Source organism: Carlito syrichta, unplaced genomic scaffold (assembly GCF_000164805.1).
Source record: "Carlito syrichta isolate Samal-C Ts95f unplaced genomic scaffold, Tarsius_syrichta-2.0.1 Scaffold307067, whole genome shotgun sequence".
Lineage (NCBI taxonomy): Eukaryota > Metazoa > Chordata > Mammalia > Primates > Tarsiidae > Carlito > Carlito syrichta.
In genome coordinates this window covers 238,160-260,842 of record NW_007251163.1, presented here as the reverse complement: position 1 = coordinate 260,842, position 22,683 = coordinate 238,160, and the positions used below count along the sequence as shown (strand labels likewise).

At 43.0% G+C, this 22,683-nt stretch overlaps 1 protein-coding gene across 1 annotated transcript in view; it reads left to right on the top strand.

The window, feature by feature from the left end:
* Nucleotides 1–9,844: 9,844 nt before the first annotated feature.
* LOC103266199 (voltage-dependent calcium channel subunit alpha-2/delta-3-like) overlaps nt 9,845–22,683 on the top strand; it is a gene marked incomplete at both ends in the record, with an annotated part of 243,085 nt that continues 230,246 nt past the window's right edge. Inside the window, one exon of the mRNA XM_008063825.1 lies at nt 9,845–10,013. Within this exon, the coding sequence (XP_008062016.1) occupies nt 9,845–10,013 (169 nt within the window). The remainder of the gene's footprint in view (nt 10,014–22,683) is intronic.

Below are 22,683 nucleotides of genomic sequence, written 5' to 3'. Positions count from 1 at the left end.
CTTTTTGGGCCCTGGAGGATCCCCCAGTGGGTTTCCTAGCTGCCTTATCAAGCACTCCATCATGGCACTAGACTGAACAGCAGCCAGACTAGTCCCATAAGAGCTCAGGCCCTTGGATTCTATGCAGTTCCCCTGACAGTTCTTCCTGTCTCTCTAGGTCAGTGTGGCTCACTACTGGGTACCCTCAGCCCCTTCAAGCTCCTGCCTTGTCCTAGGACCACTGCTGTGGTGGGAAACTCACTCCACTCTTCCTTCATATTCTTTAAACTGTCTTTACTGAGTACCTGTTTTGTACTATATATTGTATTAGGTACTGAGATTATAGTGGATGGGAAGAAACAGCTGTGGTCCCTGAAGATGTATATCTCACACTGCAGAGTGGAGGTCCTATCAACCAAGCAATTACTCAGATAAGTGTGCCAAGGCCCCTAGGCTAAGTACTGTACAGGACAGGTTTGTGAGGCTTCAAGATCCCCGTCAAGGAGGTCCAAGGCAGCTGCCTGAGGACATGATAATCAAGCTGGATCCAAGGAGGATTAAAGATAGTGTAAGCAGAAGGTGGAATGAGTGTTCTGGTCAGGTACCCTCAGCCCCTTCAGGGGACGAGCATGAGCAGAGGCCATGTGCACGGAGGATCATGGGGCAATGGAGGGAACAACAGAGACAGGGGGTGGAAGGAGAAGGGAGGGCTGAGTGAAGGGAACAGAAGCAGGTGGTGCTAGGTGTGGTTGACCAGGAGAGCAGGGTTTCATCTGCTGTGCTAAGGATCTTGTCTGCGTCCTAAGAGCAGTGGGAAGTTCCTGAAGGACTGCATGCAGGGAGATGGCCCACTCAGCTCCATATTTCTGGGAACCCACTCTGTCATGAGGAGATGGGGTTGGAGGCCCTCGGAGTGTGTGTACGCAGGGATCAGATGTGGGAGCTGACTGTGTCTTCCCCTTGCCTTTTTCAGACATTTCCCCCTTCCCTTTCCTACCATCAGAGTGACCACTTTCATTTGTTGGAATCCTCTTATGTAGAAAGTACTGACCTACAACCATTTAAAACCCACAAACAGGGCAGTTTTAAGCAGTTCAATCTAATACTGGCACTGAATGGAGTGCCCTTTACCCTTTGTTAATTTATTCCTCAGGATGTCATTACAATGTGGGTGGTTGTTAACCCACGTTATGGGATAAGGTAGCTGAAAAGTTATGGCTAGGAAGCGGGCTGAGATTTGAACCCATATGCTGTTAGGTACTCCATTCCAAGGCTTTTGAAATTAAAAGCCAAGTGGCTAACTAGGCCTGCAGAAAGCTGCAGTCCAAGGCCTGCATAAGTGGCTTGTTAAATAGGCCATTAATACTTGTATTTGAGTATTCTCAGAGGCTGGAGATTCCAGATGGCTGGGAGAGGCATATTCATTATCTGTTTTTTTAAAGGAACTGTGACACTTGGGGAATTATAAATGAGTTAATGTAATGTTAATATTTAGAAATATTCTGGAACAGATCATTAAAAAATCAATTTTCACATATGAAGAGAAAAATGGGATTATTGAGTAGTAACCAGACAGCACTAGACCTTTAGAGAGGGGCATGGCTGAGTAGCAATATAGGTCACTTCCCCATAGGGTACATATTCACTGGGAGATGGATATTTGCTTGTTTCATTTGGAAGCAGGGTTCCTACTAATCTTTATTTTTAAATCTAAGTTGTAAAAAGCTGGCCATCATCCCAGAGCAGGGAAGAGGAAAAAAATAAGGAAAAGAGGAGAGAACCAAAACATATTAAGATCTACTGTAGGCTCTGTGCCCATGGCTTTTATATACTTTATCCCCTTCATTCCTCAGGAATGCCTAAAGAGGTAGGTGTCACCACTCCCACTTCACAGAAAAAGAAACTAAGTCTGAGAAATGTTAGGGTGCCCTTAGGAAGTAAGTACAATTTCATTCCTCTCCACCAGAGTCCTGCACCCTTGCTTTCATGGTGGCACCAGCCTGGGTTCTTGCTTCATGAATGGAACACAGAGTTGAATCCATGCAGAGGAAAGAGCCATTAGGAATCAGGAGGCCCATCCAGATTCCTCCCCTGGCTTGAACTGACTTGTCGGGGAGGGAGTGGGAAGGCTCTTTCTAGCTGGAGGTGAAATACAAAGTGGTCCAGGCAAGGACTCTTATGTCCATTCTTTCCTCCCGTCACCTTTGACGGAGGCCCTCCATGCATTGTGCTTAGTGCCAGGGATGTGTTGGGGAGAAAGGCACCAGGGTCTCTGGGAAGGACAGATGCTCCTGGGATCCAGGGATGCGTAGGTGCCTGCTTGCCCTTAGGGGGCGCACCAATGGAGTGAATGCCATAAAGGAAAGGGCCGTGGAACCCTCTGTGGTTTCTTGAGTGGCAAGAGGTGATTCAGAGGAGTCTGGTTACTGGGAAGGAGAAAGGCTTCGTGGGAGTGGGAGAGCCCCGAGCCTTGCAGGTGAGGTGGAGCTCATCACCACAAACGCCTGGGATTGAGTTCTTACTTGTCTTACCTGTGCTGGATGCTATGATAGGAGCTTGAGATACAGCTGTGATGGAATTCACAGTTAATTCATTTTACAGATAAGGAGACTGAGGCACACATCAGGAATCTATAAATATCCTATTATCCTATATTTTATGTTTATCTCCTCCTCCTCCTCCTCCTTCTCTGCCTTCTCTCTCTCTCTCGCGCTCTCTCTCTCTCTCTCTCTCTCTGTCTCTCTCTGTCTCTCTCTCTCCGCCCCCCCCCACCTGTTGGTCCTGTTTCTCTGGAGAACCTTGACTAATACAGTCACTTACTGAGTGGGCACTAGATTTGCTGTTGACCATGTGTATGTGTTGTGGATCCAACTCCCAGCCTGGATTTCAGAAATGAACTTGTTCTCAGGTTCAGTGGTGAGTAGATGTGGAGAGAGGCTCAGTTCCACCTTTCAGGGAGTTCACAGTTGGCTGGCTCTGTAGCATGCACACACAGGAAACAGAGAACCTTCAAGGCAGAATTTAATTTCCAAGCTAAAATGTGGGGAGCAGATTCTTTGGAGAAGGTCCTTTACAATGGTGCCATGTGGTTCTATTATACAACTTACTCTGCAGGAAGAGGAAGCAAAGCTACCCTCAAAGACTGTCTTCAGCCTGGATTGCACATTTGACTCTTTAGGAAGACTGAAAGAAACCTGATGCTTGGGCCCTGTCCAGGGATTCAGATTTCATTGTTCTGAGGTTTGACCAGAGTTGAGAAGCACTGCCTTGGGACATCTTGATTCCTGAGATTAGGTGCCTCTCACCTGAGAAAGTGAAGGGGAACCAGGGTAGGGTTTAGGAAATGAGGGTTTGCAGGCCATGTCCTGCCAGCTGCCTGTTTTTGTAAATAAAGTTTTATTGGAACTTTATATAGCCACACACCTTTATTTATGTATATTGCATGTGACTGCTTTCATTAAAACAGCAACATTAAATGTTGCAACAGAGACTGGCTTAAGAAATCTGAAATATTTACTATCTGGTTCTTTTCAAAAAAAGTTTGCCAACCCCTAAACTGATGAACTTTGTAGGATATGGGTGGTATGAGAGGAAGCTGGGCCACCAATAATAGGGTAGCACCCTTTCTTCTGGTTGAGATATTGCCTTGGAAACCTTTTCAACACACGCAGGCAGTCACCACCAGCCCACCAGGGAGGGCACACAAACTGGGCCTCTTTGCCATCTAGTGATCCTTCCTGTTGAATCTGAAGCTTGGCTCTTTGGTGACAGGAGCCTAGCTGGGCTGGAGAGAAGGCCTTACCTGCTAGAGTCTACACTTGGCAGAGAGGTAGAACAATAAATTGTTTCTCCTCATGATATCTCTATTAGAACTGAAAATTGCTACTTTCTGTGATAATGGCATTGAAGAAAGGAACACTGCAGGCAAGCAGAATGCCCAGGTAGCCTTGGGAAAGCTGTAAGATTGTCAAGGTATCACAGAGACAGGAGCCTTGTTCTCTTCTTATTGTGATAGCACAGGTGTAAATTCTAGCAACTTCTGGAGTCACCTTTACCCCTCTCTTCTGAACCCACTTCTCCATCCAAGTTTGTGACAGAGACCATGCAACAATATGACCTTACCCCAGCCCTTATGAGTCACTGCTTATAGTGTAATCTCCATAACCTACTGAGCAACTTTTCCTGGCATGACATGGCCTGGAAGAGTTGATTGCAAAGACAGGTCTTTGGAACACAGGTCCTGTCAGAGATCTGTTGACCAAATGGATTTTGACATTGTCATTCAGTCAACCAGTAACTGATGATCGGATGCCATTCTGCTAGGGACTGGGAACACAACAGTCAGGTACACACAGACACAGTTCCTGAAGCAGTGGAACTGAAGTCATGAGTGAGTTGTATATTGCTAAAACAAGCACACATATATAGGTAAAGTGAACCCCATGTTACTGAGATGGAGAGCTATACGGTCAGCTAAATTTGGGGAATGCTGCATATGATGACCACCAATATCAAAGTGTAAGTAGTTCATTCTCAGAATAAGTTAAAGGCTCTGAGAAGTTTCTCCATAAAGAAACCTTTTTGCCTCTCCTTACATTCGGTTTCTCCTGTATTTCTCAATCTTAGTTCTTCTTAAAAACTGTCTTCCTTACGAGTATTCTGTAGAAAATGACTTTCTGTTCCATAGCCCATACTTTAGAAATGCTGTTCTGGAACACTGCAGGGAAGTGCTGCTTCTGGGGTTGCAGAGAGTGAGCCACTGGGATGCTCAAAGGGAATATATCACTCTAATTTCTATTTACTTTTAGCATCATTTTTGTAATATGTTTTATAGTGTGCACATGTTGGTATTATATAATGATAGGCAGTACACATGAGTTATAAATAAATATGCATGTAGAAGATACTTCTCAGAAATGTTCTAGTGAAAGGAATGTTTGATCAAAAATGTTTGGAGTCTCTGATCCAGAAAATAAAGTCCAGGTGCCTTGATGCAGCATTCAGGACCATCTCTGCTCTGGCCCCACCTGGCCTCTTCTCTGAACTCGCCATTACCATCATCTCATTCAGCTAGTCTGAGATACTTCCTGTTCCCTTCCCCCACTTACCTGCTTCCATGCCCTGGCTTCTGCTGTCTCTCTCCCCATCTGAACATATTCTCATCCTCTAGTTTTCAAGGCCCAGCCCTTGTGCATCTTTGCTGAAGATGTCTTCCAACCAGAGCATTAAAAAAATTTTTTTTCTGTCTCTCAAATATTTCATGGTACCCTACTGTGGGGATTGGCCACAGTAGGCAAAATCTTTTTTGTAATTTTGTAAATTTCTGGTAAAGTTTTACTGGAACACAGCCAGGCCCATTCGTTTCTGAATTGTCTGTGGCTGCTGTCACGCACCAGCAGTACAATTGAGTAGCTATAACAAAGCCTAAAATATTTAATGTCCGATCTTTGACAGAAAAAGGTTGCCAACCTGTGCCCTTTGAATCACTTTAGATACTCACTCATTGAACCACCACATTCTGAGCCTGGGGCTGGGCCAGGTTCTGGTGAATAGCACATCTACCCCTCTGTCTTTAGTATTTTATATGCCACATTTTGTCCCCTGGATTAGTTCCCTTGTGCCCCCATCACACTTAGCAGGTCATCAGATATACCAACAAAATAATTAATTTACTCTGACCCCATGGGCAGCAAGGATTCAGAAATATGGAGGTGACTTGGACCAAACATGTCATTTCCTCGATTGATCATATGGACAAAGCTATTGGGGCTCATAATTATAGCAGTGCCTTCCAAGGACTGAGAAAGGATTGTTCTTGTTTGTACTGAATCAGCCTTTTCAAAATCAATATAGAGCACACAAATGGATTTGGGAGGAAAAGCAGAACACACAGGCATCCTTGGTAAATGATGAGTGCCACTGAGCAAAATCTTGCTTAGGTTTTCATCCTTACTTCATTTGCATTCTGGACTGTGCAGATTATTCAATTAAATGACAGTTTTGAAGCTGCCTCCAGAGAGTCTGTGCATGAACCATTATTGCATTGTCCTTTATCAAGCAGGCTGAGACTTTATTCTGCTAATTGAATTTCCAGTTACACGAAACAATGGAGGTAAAGGTTTGAGTTTTGGAAAGTGTTGCTAATCTGTGAAGCACTTGGGTCTTTGGAAGATTAAGACTTCCCTTAACATGGTGCTGTGGATAGAAGTGCTACTGACATGTTGCCTAGAAAGCAGATTCCTCAGAAGAGGGGAGCCTTCCTCTTGGCATTGTGCAGTTTTCCGTCAAGGTATTTCTGCACAATAAGGAACTCCCTTGGCTGGTGTTCCAGCAGAAAAAGAATGATTTCTTTTGTTTCAGGGTGTGATATCACGATAAACTGTACTTTAAAAATTGGTTTGGGATGGAATTGATTACCTTGAGTTCTGTTTCTATGAAGTTATTGAATCAACTTAAAAAATTAAAAGGTATTTTTGTGACTTTAATTTTTTTAAATTGAGACATGAATTTCTATAACGAAAAATGCAGTTATTCTGCATACAATTCAATGAATACTGACAAATGAATACACCTGAGTAATCCATGAATCATCAAGATATAGAACACCTGCAGAACTCCAGGAAGCTCTCTTTTGTACCTCCCCAGTTGACTCTCACCTCCCACCCCCTTAGAAGCAGCCCTTAATTGCCGTCATTATTGAATAATAATTTTGCAGCCGCTCAGTGGCTCAGCCTGTAATCCCGCGCTTTGGGAGGCCGAGGTGAGTGAATTGCTTGACCCCACGGATTCAAGACCTGCCTGGGCAACTTGGCGAGACCTCATCTCTACAATAAATTTTAAAAAATTATCCGAGCGTGGTAGTACGTGCCTATAGTTCCAGCTACTTGGAAGGCTGAGGAGGAAGGATCGCCGGAGTCCAGCAGGTCGAGGCTGCAGTGGCCGGGAGCAGCCACTGCACTTCAGTCTGGGCGATTGAGTGAGACACCAACTGAAAAAAAAAAAAATAATAATAATTTTGCCTGTTTTAGAGCTTTATATAAATGAAATCATGCATATGTACTCTCTTGTCTCTGGCTTCTTTCACTTATAATGTTTGTGAAATTCATTCATATTTTTAGTGTATGAGTAATTGGCTCCTGAGTAGTAGTTTATTGTATGAATATATTGCAAGTTTATTTATCTTCTCCCCTGTTAGCGGACATTTGGGCTATTTCTAGTTTTGGGCTATTGTGAATGGGGCTTCATGAGCATTCACACAAATATTTGTGTGGACATATGTTTTCATTTCTCTTGGATAAATACCTAGGAGGGGAATTGCTGGGTCATACAGTAGATATATGTTTAACTTTATAAGAAGCTGCAAAATATTTTCCCAAAGTGTTTGAAACATTTTATATTCCTATAAGCAGTTTATGAGATTTCTGGTTACTCCACATCCTTGACAACAATTAATATTGTCAGAATTTTAAATTTTAGCTTTTCTGGTGTATACAAAAATACATCTACCTGGGGTTTTATTTTGCACTTTCCTGAAGACTAATGATGTTGAAAACATTTCGCTCTGCATATTGGCCATTCATATACCTTCCTTTGTAAGGTGTCTGTTAAATCTCTTGCCAATACTGTGATTTATTTTTTAAGTTGAGTTATAGAAATTCATTACATATTCTGGATACAGGTCATTTGTCAGATGTGTATATTATGAACATTTTTTCCTCAACAGTAGATCTCCGATTTGTTTTATTAACAGTGAATGTGCTGACTAGAAATTTTGATTTTCATAAATTCCAAATAATTGATATTTAAAATTAGAAGTACTTTCTGTATCGTAAGAGATCAGTGCTACCTGAAGGCCACAAATATATTCTTCACTTTTTTCCTAGAAGTATTACAGATTTAGTTTTTACATCTATGGTTATCATTCATCTTGAATTAATACACATATGATGTGAGTTAGGGGTTGAGAATGTAGTTTTTATGTGTGTAGACATCTATTCCAGTACAGTTCATTGAAAATACTTTCCCCATTGACTTATCTAAGCATGTTTATTGAAAGTCAGTTAATTACATATGTGCAGCTTTATTTCTGGATGCTTCTGTTCCAGTGATCTGTTTGTCTATTCTTATGCCAATACCATACTGTTTTGATTAATTAGATTTAAAATAAGGTTTTAAATTTAAAAAATTGAGTCCTTGGATTTTTTTCTTCTTTTTTATAAATTGTTTTGGTTTATTAGTTTTTTTTTATTTGAACACTGTAAGTATTTCACTCCATTTTATTATTGCTTGCATAGTTTCTGAGGAGAAGTCTGGTGTAATTCCTGTCTTTGTTCCTCATAGGTAAAATTTCCTCTCCTTCTGGCTTCTTTCTTTTTGATTCTCTGCAGTTTGAACATGATATGCATAGGTATAGATTTTTGTAATATTCATTGTGTTTGGTATTCTCTGAACTTTCTCGAACTGTGGTTTGGTTTTTGTCTTTAATTTTGGAAGAATTCTCAACCATTATTATTTCAAGTATTTCTTCACTTTCCTTCTTTCTTTCTTCTCCATCTGATATTCCCATTACATACATGTTACATCTTTTGTGATTGTACCCCAGTTCTTGGGTAGTGTGTTCCTTTTTATCCTCTCTTCTCTTTGCTTTTTAGTTTGAGAGTTTTCTGTGGACATATCTTCAAGTCCACTGATTATTTCCTTGGCTATGTTTAGTCTACTGATGAACCATTAAAGGCACTCCTCTTTTCTGTCACAGTGGTTTTTTAATTTATTTATAGCACTTTATATTGGTTTCTTCATAAAATATTCACCTCTTTACTTTTAATACTCATCTATTCTTGCATGTTGTCCTCTTTTTTCTATTAGTCCTCTTAGCATAGTGATTGTAGTTATGTTAAGATCCTAGTCTGTTAACCCCACCCATACTTGCCATCAGTTATCTTGCATAGTAGATATGAGCACAGACTCTGGAGATAGGTTGCCTGTTTTGAATTCTGCTTATCACCCATGTAATCTTTGGCAGGGTGCATGCATTTTGTATACCTCAGTTTTCTAGTTTGTGAAGTAAGAATACTCATAAAATCTACTTAATAGCATTGTTAGGAGATTCAAATGAATTAGCACATGAAAAACACTTAATTTCTTTTTAAAAAAAATGCAATTAGCATAATGACATATAAGGAAAAAGCACTTAATTTCTGACACAGACTAAATGTTCTATATATTGCCAAATAATAATGATATAGCCATCTCTAAAACATGCCATCGTGCTCCCATCTGAGGGCCTTTCCCCTTGCTATTGTCTGTGTTTGGGATGCTTCCCCTAGATGCCCATGCCATTGGCATCCCCCCCTCATCCATCCTCTATATGTGTCATCATAGCAATAAGACCTTCCCAAGCAGCATATGTAGACACACAGACTTTCTACTGCTGCTATGCCCCTTACACTGTCTTATTATTTTTCTATAGCAAGTATGATGATCTGATATATTACATAGTGTTATTTTTTGTTGATTTTCAGCCTCCTTCAATTTAAGTGTAGGTTGCATAAGGGCAGAGTCTCTCTTCAAAATTCAAAGAATTAAAATATCTTTAGGACGTTTTCCTCTATATTCACATAAGGAAGTGCTGTGTTCCTCCTTAAATTCATGTTTTCCAAAAATATTTAAAGACATTGGAAAATATTTACATAACGCTGTCACATTTGTACAAAAAAACTGCCAAAGACGGTATGCAAGACTTAAAGAGATTATGTGAGCAGACCAGGGTCTGCAAGTGGAGGGGACAGCATGTGGCCTGTGCCCAGGTCTGAGTTCATAGTTCATTTCCTTAAGTCTCATGTAATTTTTTAAAATTTACTTTCTCTTTCAGTATGAATATTTCAATGCTGTGTTGATCAATGAAAGAGACAAAGATGGGAATTTTTTGGAACTGGGAAAGGAGTTCATCTTAGCCCCAAATGACCATTTTAATAATTTGCCTGTGAACATCAGTCTGAGTGATGTCCAAGTACCCACAAACATGTACAACAAAGGTAAGTCTCCCTGCTGCTTCTTCTTTTGGAGGGTAAAGAATTGGGGCTTTGAGAAGTAGAAGTTGGCTGGTTTTGGACATAGGGGTTTTGTAAAGTGCAATTACAAGTTGAATGTGTCAAGCTTCAACTGGATAGGTGAAGCGTGTACCTGTTACGCATGGAAATTCTGGGCTTGCTGTTTTCTCATGGTTGTTTATATCACAGTCTGTAACCTGTTGTCCAGAGTTTGGCTAGCATTTTCTGTAAGGGGCCAGAGAGTAAATATCTTAGGCTTTGCCAGCCATTAGGTCTTTTTCAATTATTCAGCTCTGCTGTTTAGGCACAAAAGCAGCTTTAGACAATATGTAAATCTGTAAACCAATACATCTTTTTATCTACAAAAACAGATGACTGGATTTAATGTGCAGACTGTAGTTTTCTGACTCCTGAAGTAGTCCCTTTCTTTTCTTCCTCCATTCCCTGGAATGGTATTTAGGAGTAGAAAGCTCCTAGTGTTGCAATGCTATCAGTTGTGGTCTTTCTTCAGAGTACACAGTAGCATGGACCTTATCAAAATTCTCTATTTCCAGGCTTGTGTACCTCAAATCCTATCGTCACATAGACACTAGTGTTCTTGACTTCAAACCTCCATCTACCCATTTCAGTTGGGATTACAGTGGCCAGTGACTGAACTTTGGTGTCAGATAGCTTTTGGTTAGACCCTGTGCTCTACTTCTTTCTAGCTGTGACCTTGGGTATATCTTTTTAGATTTTAGTTTCCTCATCTCTGAGATGTAAATAATAATCTTTCCCACCTCATGGAGTAGTTGTGAGGACTAACTAAGATGATGTTTATAAAGGGCTTAAGTTGTCAACATTTTCTATCATTATTGAGGAGGTTTTGGCACTATTTTGTCACACTTGAAAGGCTCCTAAACAAAGAGCTGTCTTCCTAGAAAGATAAATCAGAAAGTTGTGGCATCTTCAAAGTAAGAATTTACCCCATTATCTGCCATCAAGTTTTCCGAGATATCAGAGACTGTTTCCTATCACAGCGTCCAGTTTCAGAATCATATATGAGAGCTCAATAGCCCAGAGTACTGCCTTCCTCAGAGGGTTATTGAGAGGCCACAAAATGAGGTGTGTATAGCCCATAGTGCAACAGTAGCACACAGAAAGTGTTCAGTGCTTTTTGGCTGTCATTGTTATTATTGGGAAATAGCATGAATATAAATTGCACTTCTCAATTGTTCTAGATCACTATTTAGGGAGTTTGGTGAGTGATTAAAGAGCTTCCAATTCACTGTCTCTGAAACATTTTTCTCATGCCTGTTTTTTTGTGGCGGAATACCTAATGTCTCCTTTTACTGGTTTGTCTGTTATTCAATAAAAAGTTTACCTATTATTCAATGGAGGCAGTACCCCATTCACCAACTGTCCTGGCAGTCACTGGAGATCCCATGGTAAGTCAGTCATAGCCCCTCCTTCAAGAAAGTGATGTTAGTGTAAACATCCCCCAGAGTGCTCTGGACTGGCCCATATCCTGTGACCTAATCTTTACTTTGGACTCTTCCTCAGTGTACAAATGGAACCAAGCCCTAGAGGGCTGAGCTCAGCTTTGTTTGGTGGAGTTTAGTCCTCCATGGTGATCTTGTCAGATGATGAAGTCCTAAATGAAGCTGCTGCTTCTTTTGTGGCCAGAAGAAAGCCATCTTCTGCATTAAATGTATTCTCAACTAAAGTTTAAAAAATGAACAAGATTTTACAGAGCAATTTCAGACATAAAACAATTCAGAATGATCTTTTAAAATATGACAGCTGCTTCGAGGTTGCTTGAGCCATTAACACCATTGTAGAGATTTAATTATACCTTGAGCTTTAAAGGAATAACTGTACCTTTTGATGGTGGTAACACACAAGGGACCCACGCCACCATTGATCACATAGGCTGTAGAATTGTGCTTGTGAGGATTACTGGGCAGAATCTTCAGAGACGATCAGATTTCTTGAGCCATGGATGGTAAATCATGATATTTAAACTCATCCTCAGCTGTCCTTGTGGGGTCTGCCTATCACCCCTGCCCAGAAGTCATTGTTACCCAGCCAGGGGTGTGGGCCAGGGTCTACCAGGTGCTCTATCTGGTCTCAACCAGGCAGTGAATAGCTGCCCAAGGGCAGAGGAGGACTGGAGACTTCAGGCAAACGGCTGTCTCCACACTACCTAATTCAAACCAGCCCCAAACATACATTTTTGTTTTCAAGCATCAGAAATACATTTAATGTTTAGAAGGCCCGCCAACTCAGATCTAGTTATTGATGACATGTACTCAAAGCACATGTTCAGAGCTTGGTCACTGGCTGTGTTGTTTTGGGGTTGAAGATCCTGCCCCCAACAAAGAAAACCAATATGGGATTATCCTCACCTGGCAGCTTGGAGCTCTGTGGGCACACAGCAGAGTAGTTTGATACTTGCTTAGGAGCTCCTGTGCACAGAGTTCTTGTCCTAAGTGAAACTGGCTGCTAAACTCTCCCTGCTTTCTGCAGTCTGCCTACTACCTCCTTGGCTGGGCCTTGCAACTAGGCACTTTAGTCAGGCTGGTGCTCTCCTCTGTGGTTGAGGTGTCTTTCTCTTAGGCACTGAAAGAGACTGCAGCTTCAACATTGGTGACACCTGAGAAAGCTGCACCTCTGGGAACTCAAAGAGTCATCTTCGCAGAGTCTTTAGAAATGTGACTTAGTATCCTCAGGGCGCCCGATGCAATGGTTTTTTTATGAAATCTCTTCAACGGACATTCACCAAGTGTCTGCTCTGGCATCCCCAGCCTGTGATTCTCACCATCTGGGAGACTTTGAAGACTTGTGACCGATTCCTTTAGAGCTGTGAACGACTACATCTCCTCCATGAGTAAAGCAAGAGGCAGGAGGCTTTTGTGAGAACTGTTGATGATCTGGCAGAGGATTCAAATAAAGCTGAACTATTTTTAAAGTACTTGCTAAGCGGAAATGATATGAAATTTATGTATATATACATATACATACATATATATTCACTCACACATATATGTACATATACACATATATGTTATATGAGTGTATGTCTGTGTCTATGTGTGTTTGTATATGTGTGTGAGTGTGTTTGTATATATATGTGTGTGTGTGTGTGTGTGTGTGTGTGTGTGTGTGTGTGTGTGAAAGAAAATGCTTTGCTCCCAACTTACTCCTTCATTTCACTTTTTACCTCAGCCCACCCAGGCGAGACCCTCTTCTGTTCATTAGGCATACCTTTCTCTTTGTTCCACTGTATCTTGTTTCATCCTCTTTATTTCTGTTATCCATGCCCCTCTTTCCTGCTTAACCAAATGCTCATTCTTGAAAGCCAGCTCCAACACAACCTCCTTCGTTCCTTTAATCTTGTGTTGTGTAAGTGACTTTGGTGTATTACTTTGTTCTAGCATTGCTTTGCTCTAAGTGTGCATAGCACACAGTCTTTCCTTCTCCACTGTGAGTCTTCTGAGGGCAGGAACCCTGCCAATTCAGCCTGGTGTTCCCTTTCATCCTGAGACCATGCTCTCTTTTCACTGGTGTTGGGCAGGGTGGAGGCTACCGATGTCTGCGTCTCCCAGGCCATGAGAGGCCAGTCAGTGCTATAGTGCTCCCACAGTGCTTGCAAGCAACAGAAGCATACCTTGACTGGTTTAAATGGAAAAGAAACTCTGGGAAAGGAAACTGGGTGGCTCACAGACTCTCCAAGAATGCTGGAGAATAAGCATAGAAAATATCTGGGAATGAAGGGAGGCTGGGGCCAGAGTCATACCTACAGCCAACCTGATGAGGACCCACTGCCCTCGTGGCTCGGCCCCTTCCCTATTGGTAACTGCATAAAATGTCTGCGCCTCATTTTTCTCATTCATAAATTGGGGATGATAGTCATAATGAGCTGTCTCAGGGGTTGTGTTGAGGATTAAACATTTAGGTGAATGCCCAGCACATGATGGCCACCCAGGACTTGAGTGCAATGGTCTGAATGTTTGTGTCCCTTCAGGATCGGTATATGGAAACCTAATCATCACTCGTGATTACCTATGATGTGATGGCATCAGAAGGGGTAGAGGAGGAGCTGGAACTCCAGGACTGAGGGGGAGACTGTGGAGCAGGGCAAGGTGGGTTAACCCCAGTGGAAGCAGCAGTAGTGGAAACTGCAGTAGTAGAAACAGCCGGGCCTCTGTCAGAAAGGTCGCTATGGAGCTGGGGGGGGGGGGCTGGCCTGGTGGTAAGAGGCTGTGGGAGTCATCAGGAGGTCATGGACACTGTGGAGACAGGTAAAATATGACCAAAAGCTTTGCCAGGAAGAGGTTTGCGATAGAATATGGGTCCTATTCACACTGAAGAAGAAAAAGGAGGAGGAGTTGAGGGCCTGGTTTAGAGAAAACCCAAGGGAGAGTGATAGTACATGGCCAAGACTGGGTGGCTAAAAGGAGAGTCCTTGGGCCTGGGGCCCCAGAGAGCAAGTTCCAGTGACCATGTTGGCTTCATGAGGGCAAGAGCCCCAGCATGATACCTGCTACATTGCAGATGCTCAATAACTGCTTGTTGCAAGGTGAGGGAATAATTGAAGATGGCAGTTTTAAAAATCTTTCTACTTTGTGCTTGCACAGTTGAAAAAAAAGATGTAGGAAGTAACCCAGTCTCAATTCCTCTTCTTTCCCCAGTGATGGAGGGTGTCAGGAAGAGGTGGACTGCAGTAGAAGAGGCGAGACGTGAGAATAGCAGGGATATAGCCTAGACCACGCCTTCCTCTTCTAGACTTCCTCAGTAGGGTTCCCAGTCAGGCTGAAGCTAGGGTGCAAAGCTATGCTGTGCTTGTGGCCCAACTCCTAAAAATTAAAAATGCTCCAGGTAAAGGTAGATCCATAACCATCATTGCAGGCATAAGAGGTCAATCTGTCTCTTACAATCCAGTAAGTTCTTTTAAAAAGCCAAGCAAAAAGCAAAGGTCTGATGAGGTAGAACTGGGTCCCCTCCCTAGCAGCAGAGTATGTGTGCTGCTGTGGAGATGGGCAGGATCGCTGTATTTGGATTTGTCAGATGTCTCAACCTACTTTTCAAGTGTTGGGTTTGGTAAAATGCAAAATGTATTTTGCCAAGCACTTTTCCCCTTAATTACATGTGTACATTTTGAGGGAAATTTAATCCATATGTTTCTGATTTGTTTACGTGGAAATCATTAAAATGTTGTTTTCCAAGAGCCATTTGATGTGCAAGAAGGTTCACGAACCTTTTAAAAAGCTGTTTAATCTTTTTTGCTTTCTCTTTTGTTTCTTTTCCTTTCACACACGTGTATGTGTGTGTCATAGACAGAAAGACAGAGAAAGAGAGAGAGACCATGCCCAAGTGAGCAAGTGACTCACCCCAGGATGTCAAAAACACATCCTGGTCCTAAATGGCTTTTCTTCTTGGGATTCTGAACTATACCATTTGGAGTGGGCTTGAATCTTGCTTCCATCTCTGTCTCCCAGGCCTAATTTAATACAATGATAAGATAGTCTTGAATTGAAATTGGGAGTCAAGATCAGAGGAATTAGGCCAGAGCACATTTCTGTGGCCCAACAGAAAGACACTCAAGAAGACCTCCCACGTGGCCTGTTGGTGCCTGCAGTTCTCACCAAGGTCTAGTAAACTTTCCCAAGCTGCAGTTTGGGTTCCAGGTACCCTGTTCCAATAGTGTAAGCACAACGGAACTAAGGCGTTTGGCAAGACACACAGATATTGCCGCTGAAGTGACTCCACAGTTGTCATCCTAAAGTACACATAGTTTTTCTCTTCTACTTTGGAAGTTATATTTTTATATCATAGAATAACTATCTCCTATTTTAAATTCACAGATTGGGTAGCTGAATTTCTTCCTATTGGCAGTTCCTTCACACTTCTGAATTTGTATGTGTGGCCACATGCATATCCACATGGGTCTGCATAGATGTGTATGTTCATGTGTGAATACATAGGTTCGTGTCTGTATTTTCTCAAAAGTGGTGTTAGTGGAAGGAGAGTGTCATGTGGCCCTTGATGGGCCCTCAACCCTCTGCTTAGGCTTATATTTGGCTTAGAAGTTGCACTTGATCAATGACTGGATAGATGGATAAATGGATAGATGGTTGGATGGGAGGAAGAGTGGGTTATTTACCAAGAGCCATGCTCTGTACTGAGCATTTTAACTGCATTATCTCAGTGACAACAACCCCAGTGCTGAAGGCAGCAATCCCATGACCATCCTCCAAGGCAAATCTTCCATAACCTCTGTTCTAGAGTCTGGTCCAAGGGCATCACGTGGGGTAAAATTCAGAGGCATCACTTCAGATGCCGGGTGATTATTCCCCAAAATGCAAGTGGGAAAGGAGCTTATACCTCTTGCCAAAGGCTTTCTGAAACACTGTTCTTGTCCCTGGTCCCTTTTCACCTGACCCATTGTCCTGTTCTTTCTCCATTGTCTTTGGTTTGGTCTACTGTGTGTCTCTTTCCAGAGCCACCAGGGAGCCAATGGAGAGCAACAGGCCTGGACTTGCATCCAGTGCTCTGAGTACCAGCTTAGTGGGTGGACTAGGAAAAGCATCTCACTCTTGGGCCCTCTGTTTCCTCATCTGTAAGGTATAAAATGTTCCTGTAAGCATTAAAGGAAGTAGAGGTACAGCACCCAACACAGCGCCTGGCACACAGAGTCACTTGATACATATTGACTCCCCATACCAAACCTATTCCCAGCTCTCTGTAAACCAGACGGGTTTCCCCCACCACCCTGATGAAAACCTGCTGTCCTCTTCCCTTCTGGAAAGGCCTGTCTTTCCTGAGAGCCCAGCTGCCTTGTCTTTTCCTCTGGCCTCAGCACTCCTCTCCAGAAGCATTTCCTGCCCCCTCGTGTATGCCTCCACAGTTTTGTGTCGCCTTCTGTTGGAGTCGTCATCACATTATGGAGTAGTTTCTTTTTCACTGACTTCTCTCATCTTGAACGTGGGATCCCTGGCTGTGTTTTTTCATCCCCTTGGGAACTTAGCAGAGGATCTGGAGTAGGTAAAATCCTCCCTAGATCCTGTTGAGTTGAACTGAATCCCCTTCTGAGCATTTTAACTGCGTTGCTTTTCTGCTTGTTGGTTCTGTCAATTCTTCTTGTACTTGCATTTTGATTATTTTGTTTTGTTTCTTAAGACAGTAATTTTAGATGTATGTCTAATGAAGTAATACTACTTTCAGGCTCTTTACATTTGTTTGTATTTTTAACCTCGTTTTTCAAAGGAAGGAAAACAAGATGGAGTCTTGCCTTTGGGAGCTGAACCTGGGCTAGAGAAGTTTTCAAAGGTGAGGCCAAGGGCAGGGAAGGACAATGGAAGAGTAGGAATGGTTATTAACAGTGTTTCAGTTCATCTTGGTGTCCCGACATTTGTGAAATATCATAGTCATAGTAGAAAGCCAGATTTTGTAGGTGATTTACTATTTTTTATGGCTTAGAGAGGATTCAGGGTTATTTCTATGATAGCATCATTCTTAAGCACCTGTTTTCTGGTATGTGTTTTGACTGAAGGTGATGCCACCTTCAGTACTCTAGAAATTGCTGCAGTGGGTATTACAGCCTCGGGTGGCAGTCAAAGATGTCCTAGTGGGGAAAGTAGATTAAGAGCCACTGTCCCTGGGCTGACTCAACCAGCAATATATGTCACAGGTCCCCATGTGTAAGAAAGAGAGTGCTGATAAAATGCAGGCTGGGCCTCCAGGACTTAAGAACCATAGCAGAGACCTGTGGATGGTCCTGCAGGTGACCCCCAGGTCTCCTTGGACAGTGCTGACCAAGGTACTCTGGGCCAGCCAGGTGGCTTACTCAGAGCATGTGGTCTGAAAGTGAATGTAATGTATTTTTTTGTCCTGATACTGACCCTGCCCCCACAAAGGGTTCAGACCATGATGCTGGCTCCTGTGTACAATAGGCATTAGGTTGCACCTTTCTCATGAGGGTTTTGCAGGATTAAATGAAATGATGTATGTTAAGAATTTTGAACTGTGACTACTATGTGACAAAAACTTACTGAGAGTCTCAATTGTTAAAGTTGTTACATGAATGTTGACAGTAACACTCACAGTGTCGTGACTGATGCCTGAGGATATCTCTGACATGGAGCCAGGTAGCATTCCTTTTCTTCCTGCACCTGGAAACCCTTTTATCACTGCAGTTGTACTCAGTAAACAGAAAAAAGCATGCAGTCAGAACTACAGAGTTGGGGCCGACAAGCACCTTGGCAGGTGGCCTGGCCTCAACACCTGCACCTGTCTCCACCCACCTGCTCATCACTCACAGACATGGGGAAGTTATTTGTGTCCATATCCTACTGCTTGGGCCACATGCTGCAGAGAACATTGGTGTCACTGTCAATTAGAGGCTGTAGGGCTTCAAATAATGCTCTCAGGTTTCCTTTTGTGTGGGACCTGGGTCCCTCAGCTGTTTGATGTTACCTGCCTTGGCACGAACATGAAGAAAAATCTTCCTTTTTACTTCTCAGAGTCTTTTGTTCTTTCCATCTCTAAGTTGATGGACACTTCTGTCTGGAGCACACTATCTGCTTATTGTTTTTGGGCACACTTGCTTCTGTATTAGTCAACTGATAGCTCCCTCTCAGTTTTCTTTCTTCAAGTAATATTTATGTGGTATTTACCACGTGCCAGACCTAACACAATTCTACCCACAACTCAGTGAAGAAGGAGCCATTATTATTCCCACTTTACAGGTGAGAAAACTGAGGCTCAAAGACTTGCTCAGAGTCACTGAGCTGGTAAAGTAGACAAGTCAGCAAGCAAACCTGGTGCTTTGACTTCAGAACCAGCAGGGTACACTGTCAATACTGCATCCTACATGCGCCATATCGACTGCCCAAGGACTGAGCCTGAGGGTTCAGTTAATTGTGCCATGCCTGTTTACATGCACACTTTATGCGTGCAGCAAATGGAAGTCCCTGTTTTTGTCAAATCTTGCTATTTTCTTCTCAGCATGTGAAAAATCCATCATAAATGAAAACTAGTCTTATTTTATATAAACACGTCCAATTTCTTCCCTTTATCAAAATAACGTTGGAGCAAAAAGCCATCACAAAAATGTGAAGCGAATTCTGCACCAGAATGCCAATGGGTACCAACTGCTCACACATTGGGGATATTTCTGTCAGGGATGAGACGGCTCCACATTTAATCCTGCAAACCTACCATACCAAAATATGTACAAGACACACGAATAAGGAGGTGATGATTCACAGTGGAAAAAGGCTTTTCTCCTTGCCAGAGAGTTCACTGTTGTGTGCTCAGAAGAGAATTCCTCCGCTGACGCAACTGGAGCAGCATTTGCAAAGCTGAGTTCTGTGGGACACCACCATCATCTATTGTCTTTTAAATAAATATCTGTGGAGCCCTTTTAGCGAGGGAATAGTGAGGAGTAGGTAGGCTCTGGTCATGCTCTCGTGGAGAATATAGGTCAGTGAAGAGGGTGATGGGAAGTAACCATACAACTGAGCATATGATGCACTTGGAAAGGCACACCATAGCGGAAGGGGTTGTGGTACAATGAGTTTGTGTCCCAGAACAGCTCAGACTAGGCTGAAAGAGGTTGAGGTGGCCACCGTCAGAGGGCATGGCTCAGCTGCCATCTGAAGGATGTGTAGGAAATAACTTAGGCAAGGGTTGAGCAGGTTGAGAGTAGGAGTATTGCAGTAGAGGGAACGGCTCATACAAGATGTTGGTAAGTGGTCCTTGACAACATGTTTTGGGATGAAAGAGGGAGGGTGATGCTGTGTAGAATCTGTTGCTCTTGGCATTCCCCTCTATACATGAGATGCTCAAGGAATACAAGTTTCTACCACAGAGAGACGTTCAGTTGTGTGAATCAGTGTTTCCTTAACTTAGTTGATTATGGCATCCTTTTTTCACGGGACAGCCATTTGTACCTCAGGAGGCATAGGTTTCCCTGGGACTCAGAGAATCTGCTGAGCTGAAGCTTCCAGTGCCCAGGGTAAAGGTCTCAAGGTGCACCAGCAAGTGATAAAGATGCAGAAGAAAAGATTTAGAGGAAAATGCAGAGGAAATGTTGTGTGAGTGCTGTGTGTGTGAAGGATGTAAGTGGTTGTAAATGCAGAATATTTCTAAAGGAATGTTCAGGAAATTCATAGTGCTTACTTTCCACTTTCCATTCTCTGTTCAATCCGAATGTTTTGCAAGGAACATGTGTTGCTTTTTTAGTAATTAAAAATGAGAGAGCAAAAGAAGTTAATTTACAAAGCTTCCCATTCACAAGTAATTTTCCTGGGGATGCAGCTATCCCATAAAAGGAAATATACCTACTTGTAAATTGTTATTGGCTTCCCTAGTGAAAGTTCCCTCTGCTTTGTGGTGAAAGTGGTTGACAATGATTTCGTTAGAGACTAGAGAACTCTTAAGTAAGTTGTTTATGGAAGTCAGTGTGGATGCAACCTTCCCAGGGGATGGTGTTAAGTGTCATATTCTGTCCTTACAGTGGCGGTAGTTATTTTAAGATGAATGATGTTGACCTGGGAAAAGAGAAATTATTTGCCTCTGGAATGATTCTATGATACTCCAGTCATCTGTTAATGGGTATCACAGACATGGGAATGCCCTGCCCCAAACATGAAGAACATTCTGCACTTGGAAAAAGAAATACATCAAGGTTTCCAAGGGTCAGACCGGAAACTGGGATTAGAAGTGAGGTTCTCTCTTCTCAGGAAGTGGCAGTTCTCTCATTGACACAGGATCAGGTAACCTGCAAGAGGCCTTTGTGCAACAGCTGTTCCTGGGCCTTCGTGGACCCTTTAGAGGGGAGTGAGGGGTCTGATAAAGACCCAGAGCGATGTGACCAAGGATGTTTACTCCCACTGTCACAGGCCACATCCTGGAGTCTGGCCTGCATCAGGGACATGTGTTGCAAAGGATCTGGACTGGGAGTTCCTTGCAGGACATCTTCACTACCTGAAGGATGCCTGGCAACCGCACACGTGTTCCTTAGGGGTAAGATGCCCACTCTTAGCTATATTCTCTGCTCAGGGCCACAAGTTCCTCAAGATGACATTTAGGAGCTCATGCCTCAGGTGTCTTGGGTGGAATCTAGTATAAATGACTTGGTGGCCTTCCTTATTTCTCAAGATATCACATGCTGTACATGTGGTGCTCCATTTCTTAATCTCCAAGGGGCCACCATATTGTACTCCTTCTCAAGTCTTAAGTGAGAGAGTGAGTTATGTATATTTCTGATGCTCTTCTTCTTTTTTCTCCCTCTCCCTTCATGGTAGTAGAACAATTCCTGAGTGATTTCTGCCTCAGCAACTGCTGCTGCACTGTTTCATGTCCACACATGTAGATATTTGTTTCCCCACCTGCACGGAGATGCAACTTTATCCTTTAGTAGGTAGATTAATTCACATCTTAGAGAGAAATAAAATGGCTTAGAGACACTGAAGGGCACATCACTCCACATGGTGAAACTCAGGCTGGAGTTAAAAGTCTTTGGGTTCCAAATTTGTGATTTCCCACTTGTGCTATGAAGCAGAGCCTCTAGGATTGTCCCTGGTGTCTTAACATAAAAGCATAGCTGACTATACCTCAGCTTTGTACACCTCAGAATCCCTGGTGTTTGGAGGTGTCATTCTAGAGTGAACCTTTCGAATATCCTTCTAAGGAAGCACAGTGGGCTCCCATAATTGTCCTGAATGGAATCTTTTCAGAGAGTGAGCAGGTCTTCAGAGGCTTTTTATTTTAAACCAGGGTGGATGGGTGGGGATGGGGGGGGTGGTATCTTGCTGCCAATGTAGAGCCAGGACTGATGCTGTGTGGTAGGATAGTTATGAGTGAGGCTTAGGGTCCAGTCCCTCTTTAACACTTGCTGGCTGTCAACTAACCTCTGTGAAAGCTAGTTGACTTCTGCAAGACTCAAGATTCCCATAGTACAATGGGGAACAAGCTACCTGAGAGAAGGAATGGTGGACAAAGGGGGAGGAGGAAAGGAGTGGGAGGAGGGGGGAGAGAGAGCAAGAGTGAGCACCTAGATTTCTTTCCAGGGTCTGACAAGCCCATAGTATAAGTGCCCCACAGAGAATGCCAAAGTGGGGTCACACAGAGTCCAGGAATCTTCCTTATGAGTTTGGCACCTGCAGGATCTGAGTCACCCGTCTGGGACCAGCTGTAGGCTTCTCTCACCCTCAGTTAATAAAAAAGGAGAAAGGATATGGGTTTGGTGGCTATTTTTTACTTATACAGGAAAAGCCATCTTCATCCTTTAAATGTGGATTCTGCATAAAAATATTTGAAAATGAAATTTATTAGCTGATGTTAGGCACTAACAAGTACATTGTTATTTGAGTAAAAAAGGATTCAAGAAATGATGATGGGAACCTAAGAACCTCCCAAGGTATAGGGGTCCAGATTGCAGCCTGCACATACAAGGTGTGGTGATGGCCACCTGTGGGGAGGGGTATCTACATGCTAGCTCTCATCAAGTGACAGATGGGGCTCTCTCAGGATTGTAGGGGAAGTGGCAAGATGGCGATGGAGCAACCCGGTCTGTAAAACCCTCTGCAAAGGAGAACTGCAGTGGGTCTCTGACTCTCGCCCCGGGGGCTGCGGACCCCAACATCACAGCCTGCTCTTCATATGGAGC